This window comes from Carlito syrichta, unplaced genomic scaffold (genome assembly GCF_000164805.1).
Source record: "Carlito syrichta isolate Samal-C Ts95f unplaced genomic scaffold, Tarsius_syrichta-2.0.1 Scaffold310396, whole genome shotgun sequence".
Classification (NCBI taxonomy): Eukaryota; Metazoa; Chordata; class Mammalia; order Primates; family Tarsiidae; genus Carlito; species Carlito syrichta.
Window position 1 is genome coordinate 469,964 of NW_007254492.1, and position 17,486 is coordinate 487,449.

Here is a 17,486-nt window from a genome sequence, read left to right on the forward strand (position 1 = left end):
TGTGGTCTCACATGGATACTGTGCACTCTTCTGAGCTTGTGTGATGCCAGACAGATGTCAAGTGCAGTTATATTTCCCTTTAAAATGGTAAATAACCTGCTGTATCCAATGAGTTCGCTGTGGTGACCGGAGTTTGGAGCCACAGCTCCAGAGACACAGAGTTTCATCTGTCGGTGGAACTGGGTGAAGCCAGGGATGTGTCACTCTAGCTGAAACTAGAGGGGACAGTGTCAAAGTACAGGAGCTGTTGGCTGGGGAAGTGTGGAGTATTCAGGCTTTGGGCATTGAGGTAGAAGACATAAGATGCACAGTTCAGGGGTCTCCATCTCAGAGGACCCTCTGAGGGGCAGCTTCTAGGTTGGGCCGAAGGAGACCCAGAGCCAAGCTCTGCACCCAGTGCACAGGCCAGGGGTGCAGTCAATCAGAGGGCTTCACCCATAAACTTGTCTCAGAGCCAGCCACTTGTCCCTTCCACTACCATCAGCCTACTCCATCATCAGAACGTTTTCGGGATAAAAATGAGTCCACACATGTGAGCTATTAATTTCACTGTTGTAATGATGTCCTGCCTAGTTCATCTGCTTCCGCTATTGCCCTTTTCCAACACACTTGTCAGATAGTGATTTCTAAAACATAAACTTTACTGGTGCATTCACTGCTTAAAAAAAAGACAAAATCAGTGGCTTTTATTACCCTCAGAACAATGTCTAGAATTAGGGATGTGCTTTTATGGCCTGTATCTGGTTCCTCTAACTCCCAGAAGCCCTTGCAGCAGCAGCGCCTGCCAGCTGCTGGTCATCACTGCAAAGCTCTGCACCCCTGCCCGTTCACACCTCCTCTAGCCTTCGGGTCTCTCCTTAGATGCCTGTCCTCAGGGGCATCCGTCCTACATGCCAGGCTACCTGCTTTGTTCAAATTAACACCACGATGTCATCTCCTCTTCATCTGAGGCACTTCCCCAAGGTTCTGGGGAGCAGTTTTACAACAGCTGATGAACTGTGGGTCTTTGGGTCCAGCATGCAGGGCAAGTGATATGGAATGGCCCCGGCAGAAGTGAGTGGGTCAGCAAGTGAGGAAAAACCTGGGTGTGCGTGAGTCAGGACCAGGCTGGAAAACTCCATCCTGCTCTACATTTTGCAGGGAACTGGGGGATATTTGGAGTGGGGTTCAGGGTGGCATAGCATTCCCATCATCTTGGACCTTGGAGGCTGCACTGGACGCTTTTATCTTTCATGTCCAGCCAGGGCATACATAATTAGAATCTGGCTGGGTGCAGTGGCTCACGTCTGTCATCTCTGCACTTTGGGAGGCCAAGGTGGGAGGATTGCTGGAGCCCCAGTGTTTGAGACCAGCCTAGGCAATATAGTGAGACATCGTCTCTACAAATAATCCAAAAATTAGCCAAGCATGATGGTGCACGTCTATAGTCCCAGCTACTTGGAAGGCTGAGGCTGAAGAATTACCTGAGCACAGGAGGTTAAGGCTGTGGTGGACCCTGATTGTGCCATTGCCCTCTAGCCTGAGCAACAGAGTGAGACTCTGACTCAAAAAAAAAAAAAGAAGAAAAAGAAAGAAAGAAAGAAAGAAAGTTAGAAAGAAAGAAAGAAAGAAAGAAAAGAAAGAAAGAAAGAAAGAAAGAAAGAAAGAAAGAAAGAAAGAAAGAAAAAGATTAGAATCCTCGAGGATTAGTGGAAAGAGAACTATGAAATTGTCCATTCTAAATGGGAGGGCTGAGTGTGGTGGCACTTGGGAAGGCTGTGGTTGGGACCAGGAGTTCAAGACCGGCCTGGGTAACACAGCAACTCCCTGTCCTACAAAAATTAAAAATAATGAAAAATAAAATGAGAAGGCTTAGTAGACCCAGAGTAGACGGGCTTCTGCCCCCAAGGTTTGAGATCTGAAACCTATACCAGCTCCCACAAAGCTAATACTTTGTGTTAACCCACAGCACTGTGTAATGCAAGCATGCCCCTCGAATCCAGGCTGTTCTGTATTCCATAACACCCTTTGGGAGATGGCCACAGTTTGGCACCTGCTGGCCACTGCTAGCCCAGTAAAGGCTCCCACCCTGTTGTCCTCTCGGGAGAGAGTCAGGACCAGGCCTGCATATCTTCTCCTCTGGTGTCCCAAAGGCCTCAGTTGCCGGCTTCCCATCAGCAACTGCTAAAGACATTCAACCATCATCCAGAACAAGCCACCTTAGACCAATCTTTCTCCCCAACTACGATAAGCCCTGAAAAAGAAGAAAAAAAATCTTTAAAGACCCAGTCAAAGACAGTAGGTGAAACTTAGCATTTATGCTTGTGTCAATAAAGTGTCCGTTTAAGTCTCTTCCCAGGAATGCCGATCATTCTCCCTCAAAGGGACCAAGTGTCCACATCTTAGAGGAGGAACCTGCCTTCAGCTTGGAAATGGTCCTTTCCCCACTTGTATCGCAGTTTGTTTTTTCTACATCTTGGCAGTTTCAGCCTGGGTGACACATTTGCCAAAAAAGACTTTGTATTCCCCAAGAGGACTCCACCAGTGGGTCCAACAGCGAGAAGCTAAGTCAAACATTTGCCCATGATGTCAAAGCTGAGAACCATAAGAGTGTCCATGTATTTGAAGGAGGGTGCTAGACACCTCCATGCTGGATTTATAGACAACCCCTCTTATACCCCTTCCCCCCCACTCTCAGGAGGGAATTTCTGAAAGAGCCTTTTTAGGGCCTGGGCTGCCTATGAGAAGGGAGACTGAAACCTTCTCCCTGGTGTGAGGTTAGCTGGGGCAAGGGTGGGTTGATGACTGAGCAAACACTAAGGTACATGCTGCCCTTGTGGGCCAAGCAGATGCTGGGGAGAGCAGGCTGATTTGAGGTCGCTTGATGGGAGCCCACCCAAGAAAGCCATCTTCTGAGGTGAGGATGGGAGTAATGAGAGAGGCTGTGGGAGCAGTGCTGGGGTGGGACTGGAGAGGGTCCCAGAAGGAGTTGGTCGTACGCTGGGAGTGTGTTGCTCATGGTACCGAGCAATGCAGAGGCCCCGAGTGGATCTCTGAGAAACTCATGAAGATGTCATGGGGAAGAGCCAGCTTTTAGGAGCCAGACAAAATATGCTGACTGGCGATGGCCCAGATGACATCAGCAGCAGCTCAGTGAGAAGACCTCGGCCTTTTTCTCTCACCCTGGACGGGTCCTGGATGACCCAGATGCAGAGGAACATGAGGTGGGGGTGTGGAGAGGAACAGAACAAGCCTTCACTCCTTCCCCATGACTGGCCCCTGAGCCATACACAAGTCAGGCAAGAGCTGAGACGGGGCTGGGTCTGGATCACTGAAGAGAATACAAGATGGAGTCTTTAATTTTGACTGAATAGAGTCTTCCCTCTGTAGGATCACATAACCTGTGGGGCCACACCTTAGCCAGAGAGATCTGGTCCATCCACTAGAAGGAACCACAACCTTCTTATCATCCCCTGTCTTTTCAACCACTTGCTTGAGTCCAGTCCACAACTTACACTTTCTCTCCCCCCTGTTCCTACACCTTGGAAAGGCCAGAGATGGTGTTCAAGGATTGGGGAACTCCAGATGGAAGGGATCTGGAGAGCCACATCCCCACAGGACTATCAGAGAAGCCCAAGACACACTCATGACCCTAAGACAGATGGAATTGGGGGTGGGGCTCTAGACAGGTCAAGGAGGCAGGGAAGTCAGGTCCCAGAGGCTTCTGGGACTGGGCTCAGTGGTGGGTAACTGGGCTGGAGCCAGATCATGCTGTGCTGCCCCTTAAGCGAGGCTGGTCTTTCTCCAGTGTCCTCAAGGGTCTAGGCCATATGCAGGGGGACATTAGGCAGACCCTTGCAGCTGATCAGCTACCTCTTAGGGACCTCAATCGGAAGTACGTCACCCCAGCCTGGAAGTTCTTCCTGTGGCCTCCATTTCCTCTCCTGGGGTGTTGGTTTTGAAACCTGGAGGGAGCAGAGGCTGTCACTGGCTGCCCAGGAATTCTCCCATGCAGTGTCCCTCACCATCCCCCTCCCAAAAGTTGGGGGAATCTGACCCAGAGCCAGCAAGATGGCTGTGGCTCCAGAGGGTCCTATGTTGGCCTCTAAGCAAACCATGGACTTATGATGAGGGGGCGAGCTGGGCATGGCTCTTTTTTTGCCTGGTTCATCTGCTTCCACTATTCTTTTTCCAACACACTCATCAGATAGTGATTTCTAAAACACAACCTTATTGGGTCACTCTCCTGCTTAAAGAAAAGAGAAAACCAGTGGCTTTTATTGCCTTCAGAACAATGTCCAAAATTAAGGACATGCTCTTACAAGCCCAGCCTGTAACTGGGTTCTCTAACTCCTAGAAGCCCTTACAGCAGCAGCGCCTGCCCTTGCTGGTCATAACCACAAAGCTCTGCACCTGTCTTCATCTGGTTTTCAGTTCTTTCCTTAGACACCTGTCCTCAGGGGACCTTCTGCCTCATAGACTGGGCTATCTGCCTTGTTTAAATTAAACCACGATGTCATCTCCTCTTCATCTGAGAGACTTCCCCAAGGTTCCGGGGAGCAATTTGATAGTTGCACACGAACTGTGGGTTTCTGGGTCCAGCATGCAGGGTGAGGGAATGTGGGATGTTCCTGGCAGATGAGTGAGTGAGTGGATGGGTTGGCGAGTGAGGAAAAGCCCGGGAGTGTATGAGTCAGGCTTGAAGATGGCACCCTGCTCCATGTCTGGCAGGCAAGTGGGGGATGTTGGAGGTAGGGGGAGGCTGGCATAGCTTCCCCATGATCTTGGACCTTGGGGGTCGTGTGCTGACTCCATTTGCCTTTCATGCCTAGCCAGGGCATGCAAAATTAGAATCTAGCCAGTAATTATGCCTTTAATCCCAGAATTTTGGGAGGCCAAGGTAGGAAGATTGCTTGATTTCTAGAGTTCAAAACCAGACTAGGCAACACAGTGATCTACAAACAATCCAAAAATTAGCCAGGTGTGGTGGCACACACCTGTGATTCCAGCTATTTAGGAGACTGAGGCAGAAGGATTCCCTGAGCACAGGAATTCGAGGATGAGATGAACTCTAATTGTGCCACTGCCTTCTAGCTTGGATGACAAAATGAAATTCAGACTCAAAAAAAACAAATTAGGATCTTTGAGAATTAGTGTAAAGGAAACTCTGAAATAGTCCGTTCTATGTGGGAAGGGCTGGGTGTGGTAGCTCTCAGCACTTTCGAAGTGGGGGGAGTGTCACTTGAGTTGAGACCAGGACTTCAAGACCAGACTGGGCAACACAACAAGAAGACCCTGTCTCTACAAAAAATAAAAATAATGGAAAGTAAAATGAGAAGACTGCTCCAAAGTAGGAGTGTTTCTGCCCCCAAGGCCTGAGATCTGAAGCCTGTACCAGCCCCCACAAAGCTAACACTTTGTGTTAACTAACCCACAGCACTAAGTATTGCAAGCATGCCCCTGGACTCTGGGCTGTGTTGCATAGCAGCCTTTAGGAGATGGTTATAGTTTGGTACCTGTGGCCACTGCTGGCCCAGTGAAGACCCTTACTTTGTTGTCCTCTTGGGGGAAAGTCAGGACCAGGCCTGCATATCTTCTCCTCTGTAGTCCCAGAGGCCTCAGTTGCTGACCTCCCATATGCAACTGCTAAGGACATTCAACCATCAGCCAGAACAGGCCAAAGGGCACTTTTAAATACACACAAAGACCAATCTTTCTCCTAAACCACCACAAGCCCTGAAAAAAAAAAAAAAAAAAAAAAGAAAGACCCATCCAAAGACAATAGGTAAATTTTGGCATTTATGCTTGTGTCAATAATAGTTAGTTTAAGTTTCTTCCCAGGAATGGCAATCATTCTGCCTCAAAGGGAGCAAGTGTCCACATCTTAGAGGAAGAACCTGCCTTCAGCTTGGAAATGAATGACCCTTTTCCCGTGTCTATCCAGATTTTTTTTTTTTAAACATCTTGGCAGTTTCAACTTGAGTGACACATTGTGCCAAGAAAGACTTGTGTATGTTCCCCAAGAGGCTTCCACCAAGGATCCACAGCAAGAAGCTAAGTAGCACTTTTACCCATCACATCAAAACTGAGAACTGTAAGAGTGTCCAGGTATTTGAAGGAAATATGGGATTTACAGAAAACCCCCCTAGCATCTCCTGCCCCCTCCCCCGGGAGGGAGTTTCTGAAAGAGCCTTTTTAGGGTCTGGAATGCTTTTGAGAAGGGAGACTGGAGCATTCTGCCTGGTGTGAGATTAGCTGGGGCAAGGGGGGGGTTGATGGTTGGGCAAGCCAAAAGATGCATGCTATTCTTGTGGGCTAAGTGGATGATGGGGAGGGCAGGCTGGCTTGAGATCGTTTGCTGGATGTCCGCCCAAGAAGGCCATCTTCTGAGGTGAGGATGGGAGCAATAAGAGAGGCTGTGGGAGCAGTGCTGGGGTGGGACTGGAGAGGGACCCAGGAGGAGTTGGTCGTATGCTGGGAGTGTGCTGCTCATGCTAATGAGCAACACAGAGACCGTGAGTGGATTTTTGAGAAACTCATGGAGATGCCATGGGGAAGAGCCAGTTTTTAGAAGCCAGACAAAATACACTGACAGGCCATGGCCAGCAAAGATGGAACCAGCTTAGTGAGAAGATCTCAGCCCTCTTCCCTAATCTTGGATGGGCTCTGGATGACCCAGATGCAGCAGAACATGAAGGGGAGGAGGTGGGGGCATGGAGAGGAACAGAACAAGCCTCCTCTCCTTCCCCAAGGCTGGCCCCTGAGCCGCACACAGGCCAGGTAAGAGCTGATAGGGCTGGGTCTGATCACTGAAGAGAATACAAGACGGAAGCTTTGATTTCCACTGAATGGCGTCTTCTCTCTGTAGGATCAGATGATCCGTGGAGCCACACCTTAGCCAGGGTGGTCTGGTCCAGCCGCTAGAAGGAGCCATATTGTTCTCTTTATCCATGGCTTTTTCATCCACCTGCTTGAGCTGAATCTACAGCATCACTTATTCCCTCCCCTCCTGCTTCTGTACCTTGGAAAGCTAGTGTTTTGAGGGTGGGGGAACTCCAGATAGAAAGAATCAGGAAAGCCACACTTCCACAAGACTATTAGAGAGCAAGTCAAGCCCAAGATACACCCAGACGGGGTATTAGGAGTGGGGCTCCAGAATGTTCAAGGAGGCAGGGAGTTCCTGTCCCAGAGGCTTCTGGGGTTGGGCTTAGTAGTGAGTGACTAGGCCGGGCCCAGGTCATGCTGTGCTGCCGCCATCAGATAGGCTGGTCTTGCTTTTGTGTCCTCACGGGTCTAAGCCATATCCAGGGGGACACTAGGCAGCCCCCGGCAGCTGACAGGCATGCTCTTAGAAAGCTCAATCAGAAGTACGTGCTGCTCACAAAAGTCACCCCCAGCCTGGAAGTTCTTCTTGTAGCCTCCGTTTCCTCTCCTGGGGATGTTGATTTTGGAGGCCTAGAAGGAACAGAAGGCTGTCACTGGATGCCCAGGAATTGCTCCAACAAAGTGTCCCCACTATCCCCCTACTGAAGGTAGGGGGAATCTGACCCCGAGTCAGCCAGTGGGCTCTAGCAGGCCCTGTGTTGGCCTCTAAGCCACCACGACCTCCTGGTGAGGGGGAGGCAGGGGCACAGGGAGAGGGGCTGCCATGTGAGGCCCAGGTTCTGGCTCCAAGCAAGCAAGCAGCTCACCATGGGTGGGGCCCCTGCTCCAGGTCCTCGATGGTGTCCTTCAGGGGCTGGTCACGGGTCTCTGGCAGCAGGGCACAGAGCAGGCCCACCACAGTGGGGAGGCTGCCGCAGATGAGCATAGGAAGGGCCACGTGGTACTCGCCCAGCAGGATCACAAGTGGCGTGAGGATGCCCCCAATCCGCGAGAAGATGCCTACCAGCCCCATGCCCGTCGGTCTAGGGGAAGACCACATCAAGATGAGCAAACCTGATTCCAACTCAGTCACCACTCCAGCCCAGCATACGTCCTTGGGAGGGCCTAGACCCCTTACTTTGATTCCCAAAGGCTGCAGGTCTCCAGCCTCAGCAAGACCATCCAGCTGGCGTGCTCCCTGCATCTGCCTGCTTCTCCTACCTCCTGGCCTCTCTGCTTGCCATATTCCTGCTCACCTGTAAGTCTCTAGTCTCTGGTCAAAGTTACAGCTACTGACCTACCTTTTCCCACCCCAGTGTTCCTTCTCCAGGGCCATGCATTTTTAGATGTACCCTATGATCCTTTCCTGACCAATCATTGCTTATCCAACTTCCACATGTGTCCTCCACCAGCCTGAGGACAACTTGAGGACTCTGGCTCGATTTATAGTTGCCCTGAACCCCACCCAGCACTGCCATCCCAGAATCAGCCCCATTAACTATTTGTGAAATGGGATGATGGTGGAGGAAGGGTGGCCACCATCAGGGTGTCAGGAGCAGTGGGCAGGTGGTGACCCAGAGTCTCTTACCGGATGACAGTGGGGAAGAGCTCAGCAGAGTACACGTAGGAGATGGTGAAGGCGGCCGCCGTAGCAACCTTCCCCACCACGGCCAGCAGGGTGACCACCACGGGCTGATCTGGCAGAAGGCAGACAGCCCCATCACCTAGGCCCTGTCCCCTGCCCTGTCCACGCAAGCTCCTCACCCCATCTGTACCCACACCTCAGGAAAGTCCCTTCTCCTGAAGGTGGGACAATGGCCATTGGTGGAGCCCCTGACAGCTGGCAGATGAGGCCCAGTTGGGGTGGGGAACGCCTGCCCTGGTACCTGCTGGGATGAAGATGATGAGGACACACGCGAGGCCACCCAGAACCAGAGTCCCCAGCTGGCTCCACCTGCGGCCGAACTTCTGCATCATGAAGATGCTGGAACAGCGGGCAGGCACCTCAACGACTCCAAAGATGAGCTGCGTCAGGTAGATGTCCAGGCCGAAGCTTCCCACCTGGAGACTTAGGCCGAAGTACCCCAGACTGTCCACAAACCTACAAAGTATGTATACCATCACATACAGCTGGAGAGCACACCCTGGTCAGCAGTCACAGCAGGGAACATTGGCACAGCCGGGCAGAGACTGTCCCAGCCAGAGAGAGCCACTGTCTCCCTACTACACTAATACACAGCAGGGAAGTGGCAGCACTTTGGCTCTGACCTCAGGAAGGGGCATGGGCCCTAGCCACTCACCAGACACAGAAGAGAATCAGGGTCACCCTCCGGAGCTGGGGGCATCTGAACAGATCCAGGGCATTCCCTGAGGGCCCTGTCTTCTCTGGGACCAGCTGGGAAGAAGATGCAGAGTGAGGAGCTAGGCTGGAAGGTCTGTGTGGGTCAGCCTTGGGGGCAGGGCTAGGCCTGGGTCTGGGCTTGCTGAAAGGACCTGGCTCAGGAGCTCTGGGGAGAGTTTCCGCCTGTTGACCGAGGCCGCCTTCTGGATCAGTTGCTTAGCCTCTTCTATCCTCCCCCGGGTCAGGAGCCACCGTGCAGATTCTGGCAGAGCCCTATAGGTGGGAATGGCTATGACCTTGGGACTGGGGTCCCATGGAGCTTTCCCGAAACCCACAGCCCAGCCCTTACAGGCTACCTTTCCCAGACTAGCCGCCGAGTGTCCTATGAATGTGTGTGCTGCTCTCCAACCCCCCATAGCGCAGCCGAGGGTGGCTTGCTCCTGGCAAGTGTCTCCTCACCAGAAGTAGAAGAAGAGCAGGAAGACAGGCACAGTGCCAGCGATCTGGAACAGCCTCCAGTTTCGGACAAGGTACGCGAGTCCTGCTAGCGCCATCTGCCCGAGGGAGAATGTGCAGAAGCACAGGACCACGACCCGAGTCCTCCACGAGGTCCCCACCCACTCTGTAACTGCGGGAACAGGAGAATTGCGACTGGGTTAGTCCCTGCCCACTCACTCCCAATTCCTCCCAGATGCAACCTGTTAAGGTTGGGGCCTCAGACCCAGCACAGGATGGTCTGGTGTGACCATGTCAGGTGCAGGGTGCCCAACAAAGACCCCATAGGCAGTTTGGGGCTGTGGCCAGCCCAGGCCTGGGGCCTCGCCCTGTGGCTGAAGCCTCCAGGGACTACATACTCACGCAGGGTAACCTGACTGAAGGTGAATCCGGACAAAGCAGTCGCCACAGCAAAGCGCAGGACCGTGTAGAGCTGAAAGCTGGGCACAAAGGCCGTGGCCAGGCCAATGAGGCCGAAGAGTAGGAGCTGCACCAGGATACTGGCCTTGCGGCCAATCCTGAGGAAACAAAGAGCAGGACTGCAGGGGTGGGTCCTACCTGGGAATCTATTGAGAAGAATGAAGCACGGGAGACCCAGAGGCCCAGCTGTGCCCTGAGTTCTCTGTCTGAGGGTGGAAATATGGCCTTTCTCTGTGGAGAGGGTAGGGGACAGGGCCTTATCCTAAAGGGCCGTGGGAAGGGAATAAGGGAAAATCTTGGGTGTGGCAGGAGCCTAAGAGCAGGTTAGGTGAGGGCAGAACGGGTCAAGGTTATTACCAGTCACAGATGGGCCCAAAGATGAGGGCCCCAAGCAGGAGTCCAGCCATGAACACTGACTGCGAAGTGTCCTTCAGCGACTTCTGATCACAAACCAGGTTGAACTGAGACAGACACAGGCAGAGGTGAGTGTAGGGGCCACACCGGGGCAACTCCTTTACCACAAGCCCACGACAAGCTTCTTAGGGCAATGCCCATGGTTCCCATACTGTGTGTCAGGGCACCCCAGGCCACCCCGTTCCATCCATTCAATGGATACTGCAGGATATTTACAACTTTACAAGGAATTTGAACTGTACTAGACATCTGTCTGGCATCACATGACTCCTAGCCCAGAAGAGTGCATGGTATCCATGTGAGACCACACTGCTTTCCTTTCCATGACATCATATCTATGTGAAGCCTTGCTTTTGGCAATTGCTGTGAAAAATAGTAAATACCATCAGAATCCTCAGGTGCCCTCACACATGACTTGAGGAAGGTGATTAGGACAGAGGAACACACACACATATGCACAAAAACAGAGAGAGGAAGAGAGAGAGAGCGGAAGGGAAGGAGACAGGAAGAAAGAAAGGGAGGTAGGGAACAAAGGGAGGAAATAAGAGAGGGAGGGAGGGAGTGACAGTGCCAGAGGAAGCCCATGCAAAAGCCCTAACCTACCTGGAGACATAGGGAAACCCTGACAGACATCCTGGAAGACCAACAGGAGAAAATATTTGGGTCTATATGTATGCACACATAGTCCACTTGACCAACCCCATTCCCACTCGGTGGTGGGCCCCTCAGGGAGTTCTGTGCCTTTGCGCACAGCATGGCTCCATACACAAATTTCTGTGGGGACCAGCCATGTGCACTCCCTTCATCTTCACAATGACAACTCTTGACTTTTGGGTGCTCCTCCTGTGCTGGGTGTTGTGCTCAACCCTTCACAGGCATTATCCCACATAATTCCAAGAACAATCCTAGGCTTACTAATACCTTCCCCCGAGGGAGAAAAGGTCAGGCAGCACATCCTAGGTCCCCCAGCAGGATGGCGGCTGGTGGGGTTAAGACATCTATCTCTCTTGCCCTAGACTAGGAAGGAATGTGAGTGAAGGCTAAGAGAACGTACGCCAAATAAATGAATGGATGAATGAACTAATGCCTACAACTAGCTAACTAGCCAATCACCTGCAGTTAAAGAACTTTTAGTATGAAATTAACCAGTCTAGACGTCACCATTGTGCTCATACTTCTGTTTTCAAGGACAGCTGTTAATTTTTAAGGAACTTTCAATACATGTCAAATGAGTAACTGACTGTCCCTGGGAATGAAGCAGGGAAGGACTGAGGACTTGAAATTGTTCTTCTGCCCAGTTCTACCCTGTCTGGCTTTTGTCTAGCAGTCACAGATTGTCTCTGGAGTGAGATACCATTTAAAATAAATGATAATCTTTAAAATAAAGAAAAAAATCAAGCCGGGCTCAGTGGCTTAGCCTATAATCCCGCGCTTTGGGAGGCTGAGGTGAGTGGATTGCCTGAGTCCGTGGGTTCGAGATCCACCTGGGCAACTTGGTGAGACCTCATCTCTACAATAAATCAAAAATGAACCGGGCATGGTAGCGCATGCCTGTAATTCCAGCTACTCGGAAGGCTGAGGTGGAAGGATCGCTGGAGCCCAGCAGTTCGAGGCTGCGGTGGCTGGGAGCAGCCACTGCACTCCAGTCTGGGCGACAGAGTGAGACTCCAACTCAAAAAAAAGAAAAGAAAAAAATCAAGCAATAGTAAATCAAAGAGATTCAGAAATACTGCATTGCAGAGAAGCGTCCATAAAATAAGTAAACTCTCATAATAAAAAAGAAAACACTTTAAAAAAAATAAATAAAATAAATGATAAATAAAGGGCTGCAACTGCCAGGCTCTGGAATCAGAATTGAGTGGCTTAGTGTGACCTTGAACCTGTTAGCTGATCTGGGGCGGGCTTCCCACATGCAAAATGGGCAATGAATATACTACATAGCATCACATGACAGGATGAAAGGAACTGAGGAACATGCTTAGCGCAGTGGCTGTTTCACAGGAAGTCCTTGAGTGTGTGGCTAGGCAGAGGGTGTGCTGGCCCCAGGGCTCAGGAAGCTCTCAACTGGTGACACAGACATCTCAGACACAAGGAGTGTAGTGCTCTGCAGGCACAAGTGCCAAGCCAAGGAAGCACTTCAGGGCTGACCCCCCGGTCAATAGTAACTATTGCCCACCTCCCTCCTTGCTGTCTTTATGCCTCATCTCATCAAATCCCCGTCTCACCCTGTGATGCTTGTCTTTCCCATAGTGTGGCAGCAGAGGCTGAGGCTGGGGAGGCGTCAAGATGTGCCCAAGTTAACAGGGTGGTGTCATGCTGCAGGTGGCACAGAGATGAGGAGGACTCCACCTTCCTCCGTCACCAGTCATCAACCTCCCCTGCCCTAACGTCCACAGTGGGCAGTTCTGTTGGGGCCGGCTATGGTGGCCCCCAGACCTACCCTCGTGTCTTGGAGCACACCTTCAGTGGCTCCCTTTGGCCTCCAGGAGAAAGCCAAGTTCCTTAGCACCACATCCAAAACACTGTAGGAGCTGGTTCTTACCTATTTCCCAGCCTCTTCTGTTATGCTAGCATTTTCCAAATATACCATGTCAGGCATTTCTATGCCTCCAGACCCCAGAAGTTGCTGGTCTCTCTGCTTCCCCAGCCCTCCCATTCCTCCTACTTCTTTGGTCCCAGCACTGATCACACTATTGCTGCTGTTCAATGATGGTCTTCCCATCCCATTCAGAGGTCTGTGCAGACATTGCTGGGAGCCAGTTTTTTCTTTGATCAAGGATGGGCACCCAGGAAATGTCAGACAGGTAGGCTGAGGAGGAGAAGCATACTCTGACCTTCAAGGGCACACAGTCTGTAAAGAATTGTGTTTTCATTTCAAATTAGTGTTGTTTGACTTCGGTTTAAATACAAAGCTGCTGCCAGGCTCGGTGGCTCAGCCTGTAATCCCAGCACTTTGGGAGGCCGAGGTGAGTGGATTGCCTGAGCCCTCGGGTTCGAGACCCGCCTGTCCAACTTGGCGAGACCTCATCTCTATAAATCAAAATAAAAAATTAGCCGGGTGTGGTAGCACGCACCTGTAGTTCCAGCTACTTGGAAGGCTAAGGCGGAAGGATTGCCGGAGCCCAGCAGGTCGAGGCTGCAGTGGCCGGGAGCGGCCACCACACTCCAGTCAGAGGGTGACAGAGTGAGACTCCAACTCAATAAATAAATAAATACAAAGCTGCTATTTATCATAGGGAAGGCTGGGATGTCTGCTCAGAGAGGGTCCTCTGAGTCGGTGTGCAGAGCCCTTCCTCAGAGACAGGAAACAGTGGTGGAAGCTCTCACACCAAGATAGCTGCACTCTGGAGCTGAGCCTGGGATGATCATGTGATACAGAGCACAAAATCCCAAAGGTGTTTGTTCCCTTGGGTGTCACGATCCTTGGGAGGGCGGGGTGATAGGGGTCATGTCAGGGTCAGTTGGTTCAAACCCAATCTGGATGACAGCCCAGTCCAGGCTGATGACTGAGGACAAGGAGAGAGACCCCTGTGTGCAGCCATGACCCATGAGAGGTTGAGGTCAACATGAACTCTGAAATATTTAAAGTGGATACAAAACGATTTCAGCAATGCAGACAATTAAGTGTGCTGTTGTGAGCATTGGAGCCATTGGTAAAACATGTCCCCTGACATCCTACACAACAAACCCATTTCCATCTGAATATGTACCTGCCATTTCTGACTATGCAACCACAGTTATGATTGGTGGAGAGCATATGCATATAATCTTAGACTTTTGATGCTATAGGGCTAGAGGATGATGACAGATTACAACTGCTGCGTACCTACAAGCAGATATATTTCTAGTTCTGTTTCAGTGGTATCTCTGTTCTTCTTTAAAAATGTGAAAGGTGGCCAGGCACAGTGGCTCTTGCTTTTAATTTCAGCCCTTTGGGAGGCTGAAACCAGAGGATCGACTGAGTCTAAGAGCTTGAGTCCAGCCTGGGAAACATAGCAAGACCTCGTCTCTACAAAAAATGTTAGCTGGGCATGGTGTCCTATGCTTGTAGTCCCAGCTGTTTGGGAGGCTGAGGTGGAGGGATCAATAGGCGGTCCAGTCTGCGGTGAGCCAGGATCTTGCCACCGCCATCCAGCCTGGGTGACATAGAGTCTGACTCAATAAATAAATACATACATACATAAAACTGTAAAAGCAAGCCAGGAGAAATGACAAAAAAATTCATTTTCTGTCATAATGACAAATGTCCTGTTCCTACTCACATGTACACTTGTGACAAGGCACACAGGTATGGTCATCCCTTCCCTCTTCCAATACTAGTTAATTTTGAGTAACTTTAATGTCCAAAAAAGTGTTCAGTACTCGCTTGTGTTGTTGTTTAAAAAAAAAAACAAACTATGGTATTTGTTTAAGAGCATGGCATGCTTTGATGACTTTCTAACACACTACTTAGAATTGTTGAAGCTCCTTCTTGGTTCCAGTCTGGAGAGTAATCTGAGATATCTTAGTGACGTGTGTGTGTGTGTAGTTTGATTTTGTCTTGCTTTTTAATTCATGAACCAGTGGACAGCCCTGAAGGGGAGGAGGATGAATTGATTCCACATTCCACTTCCTAGATCAAGTTTAGAAAGCATGTTCCCACTGGATGCTCTTAGGATGGCATATACTAAAGTCCTCACATAATAACAGACTCTTTTTTGGGGGGGGGGGTCAGAGTCTCACTCTGTTACCGAAGCTGGAGTGTAGTGGCACACTCACTGCCACCATATCCTTCACTGCTTCCTCCATCTCAGCCTTTCAAGTAGATGAAACAACAAGCGTGTGCCACCACAGCTGGCTAATTTGTTGATTTATCAGAGAGATGAGGTCTCGTCTCGTCTTGTGCTGGCTGGTCTCAAACCCCTGGCTCAGGCAATCCTCTTGCCTCTGACTCCCAAAATCCTGGGATTACAGGCATGACCCATCACGCCTGTCAGTCTCCTTTTTGAGAGATGCCATTCTCTTCACCCTAAAGTAAATCCCGAGTATGATGAAGCCCACGAAAGTTGGTGGAGCCTGTCTTGCCCCTCCCCTTTTCAAAGGTGCATTTTGTATGTGACTATGCAACTGTGACTTTCAAGAAAGTTTGCCTGCCTTTGCTAATTTTTTTGAAGTTAATTTATAACTTCTTTCACTGATAAATGAAGAAAAGTACTACACCTTTTGAAATATACTAAATGGATTGAGTTCATAACATAAATAAAGGTTTTCCCTGTCAGTCATTGTCTTATCTGCTTAGAATAAATGTGTGACTTAGTAGTGTATGACACAGTGTTCCTAGAATAAAGCTGAAGGTCCAGTTGGCAGGGAAAACTGAGGGTGGGGCTCGGAGACAGGGTCTATGTAGGTGGAGTGGATTGCGAGTAGGGAGAACACTTCACCACATGGGAGCCAGTCAGGGCAATCCCCTTATTTCTGTTTTGCAAATGAGGAACTCTAGAACATCGGGTTGAGGGTCCCCGGTTTAATAAACATCCTGGAGAGTCATATGAAGACTCTTCATAAATGTTAACAGAGATCTGATCAGCTTTTTGGGGTTAGTTTCCAGTTAAAAATGTTTAGGTAATCATTTTTACCTTCCCCAAGTCCTAATTCTTACAGATTCCTTAGTGGTAACTAATGCCTTCTCATGTGTCAATTCTTGTATACACCTTCTAGTCAGATGTGTTAAACAAAAAAGCAAAAAAAGAGGTCCCAAATTATTGAACACAACCCATCCCATCCCTGTGGCAGGCCCGCCAAATTGCCTCCCGCTGCCCAGCCATCCCGTCTACTTCCTGCTGCCTGGCCTGTCTTGTGTTGTTGTCTGTCCCCTCTTTCCAATAACATTTTTCTAGTGTCTTGTTGCCCAGCTCACACACCACCTCCTTCAGGAAGTTGCCTGCCCATTCCCTCCCCAGCAGGAAGCAAATTCTGGATCTCAGAGCCTGCCCAGCCCTTTAGCCCTCTGCAAGGGGCCCAGATCTTTCCCTGGCCACCAGGGATCCTTGCAGAAGAGAAACAAAGTACCGCCCTCCTCCGACAGTTCCCTGCCCAGCTAATACTCAGGGGGCTTTGACGGAATAAAATTGCATGAACAGCCCAGCACAGGGTGTGGAAAGGGCTAGAGTAGGCCCTGGCAATCTGGGGGGTTTTCTGGACGTTAAGGATAAGGATATTAAGCCAGGTGGGCAGAGAGCTTGCGAACATTGTAGTCACAACTTAGGGCTGGGGAAGGCCAGAATCTACCATGGAAGTGATGCTGGGGCAATGGTGGAGAGGCCAAGGAGGGTGGGAAGGGACTGGGCTGGGCTGGGCTAGATCTGGAAGTGGGGAGGTCACAGGCCACCGAGCACTCCTTGTGGGTTGGGATGAGGCGGAGGGTCAGCAGGGCAGGCAGGACACGTCCTCAGGCTGCCAGGATTCTGGGAAAAGTTTATGGTCACATGTTAGAAAGTTAAATTTAGACTTTGGTTCAAACATTGTCCTTTGTTCACTGGATGTAGATTACATGGGGAAAGAAAAAAAACTTAAGAAAACATCAAAAAAATTTAATTTTGTAATTTTTGTTTGTTTTTTTGAAATGAATTTCTCACTCTGTCACCCAGGCTGTGATCCTAGCTCACTGCAGCCTCATGTTCTGGGCTCAAGGGATCCTCCTATCTCAGCTTCTTGAGTAACTGGGACTATAGGAGTATGCACAATGCCCAGATAATTTTTTTTCTTTTTTCTCTCTTTTTTTTTTTGAGTTGGAGTCTCACTCCGTCGCCCAGACTGGAGTGCAGTAGCCGCTCCCGGCCACCGCAGCCTCGCCTGCTGGGCTATGGCGATCCTTCTGCCTCAGCCTTCTGAGTAGCTGGAATTACAGGCACGCGCTACCATGCCTGGCTAATTTTTTGATTGATTGTAGAGATGAGGCCTCGCTGCCCAGGCGGGTATCGAACCCGCGGGCTCA

At 50.4% G+C, this 17,486-nt stretch overlaps 1 protein-coding gene across 1 annotated transcript in view; it reads right to left on the reverse strand.

The window, feature by feature from the left end:
- Positions 1 to 7,340: 7,340 nt before the first annotated feature.
- The window catches only part of LOC103270836 (solute carrier family 22 member 13-like), a 12,166-nt gene continuing 2,020 nt past the window's right edge, over positions 7,341 to 17,486 (reverse strand). The window contains exons 2-10 of the mRNA XM_008068347.1: positions 10,457 to 10,560; positions 10,043 to 10,197; positions 9,644 to 9,812; positions 9,337 to 9,457; positions 9,144 to 9,238; positions 8,730 to 8,944; positions 8,432 to 8,540; positions 7,671 to 7,886; positions 7,341 to 7,434 (exon numbers count right to left, since the gene is read on the reverse strand). Coding sequence (XP_008066538.1) covers positions 7,341 to 7,434; positions 7,671 to 7,886; positions 8,432 to 8,540; positions 8,730 to 8,944; positions 9,144 to 9,238; positions 9,337 to 9,457; positions 9,644 to 9,812; positions 10,043 to 10,197; positions 10,457 to 10,560 — 1,278 coding nt within the window. The remainder of the gene's footprint in view (positions 7,435 to 7,670; positions 7,887 to 8,431; positions 8,541 to 8,729; positions 8,945 to 9,143; positions 9,239 to 9,336; positions 9,458 to 9,643; positions 9,813 to 10,042; positions 10,198 to 10,456; positions 10,561 to 17,486) is intronic.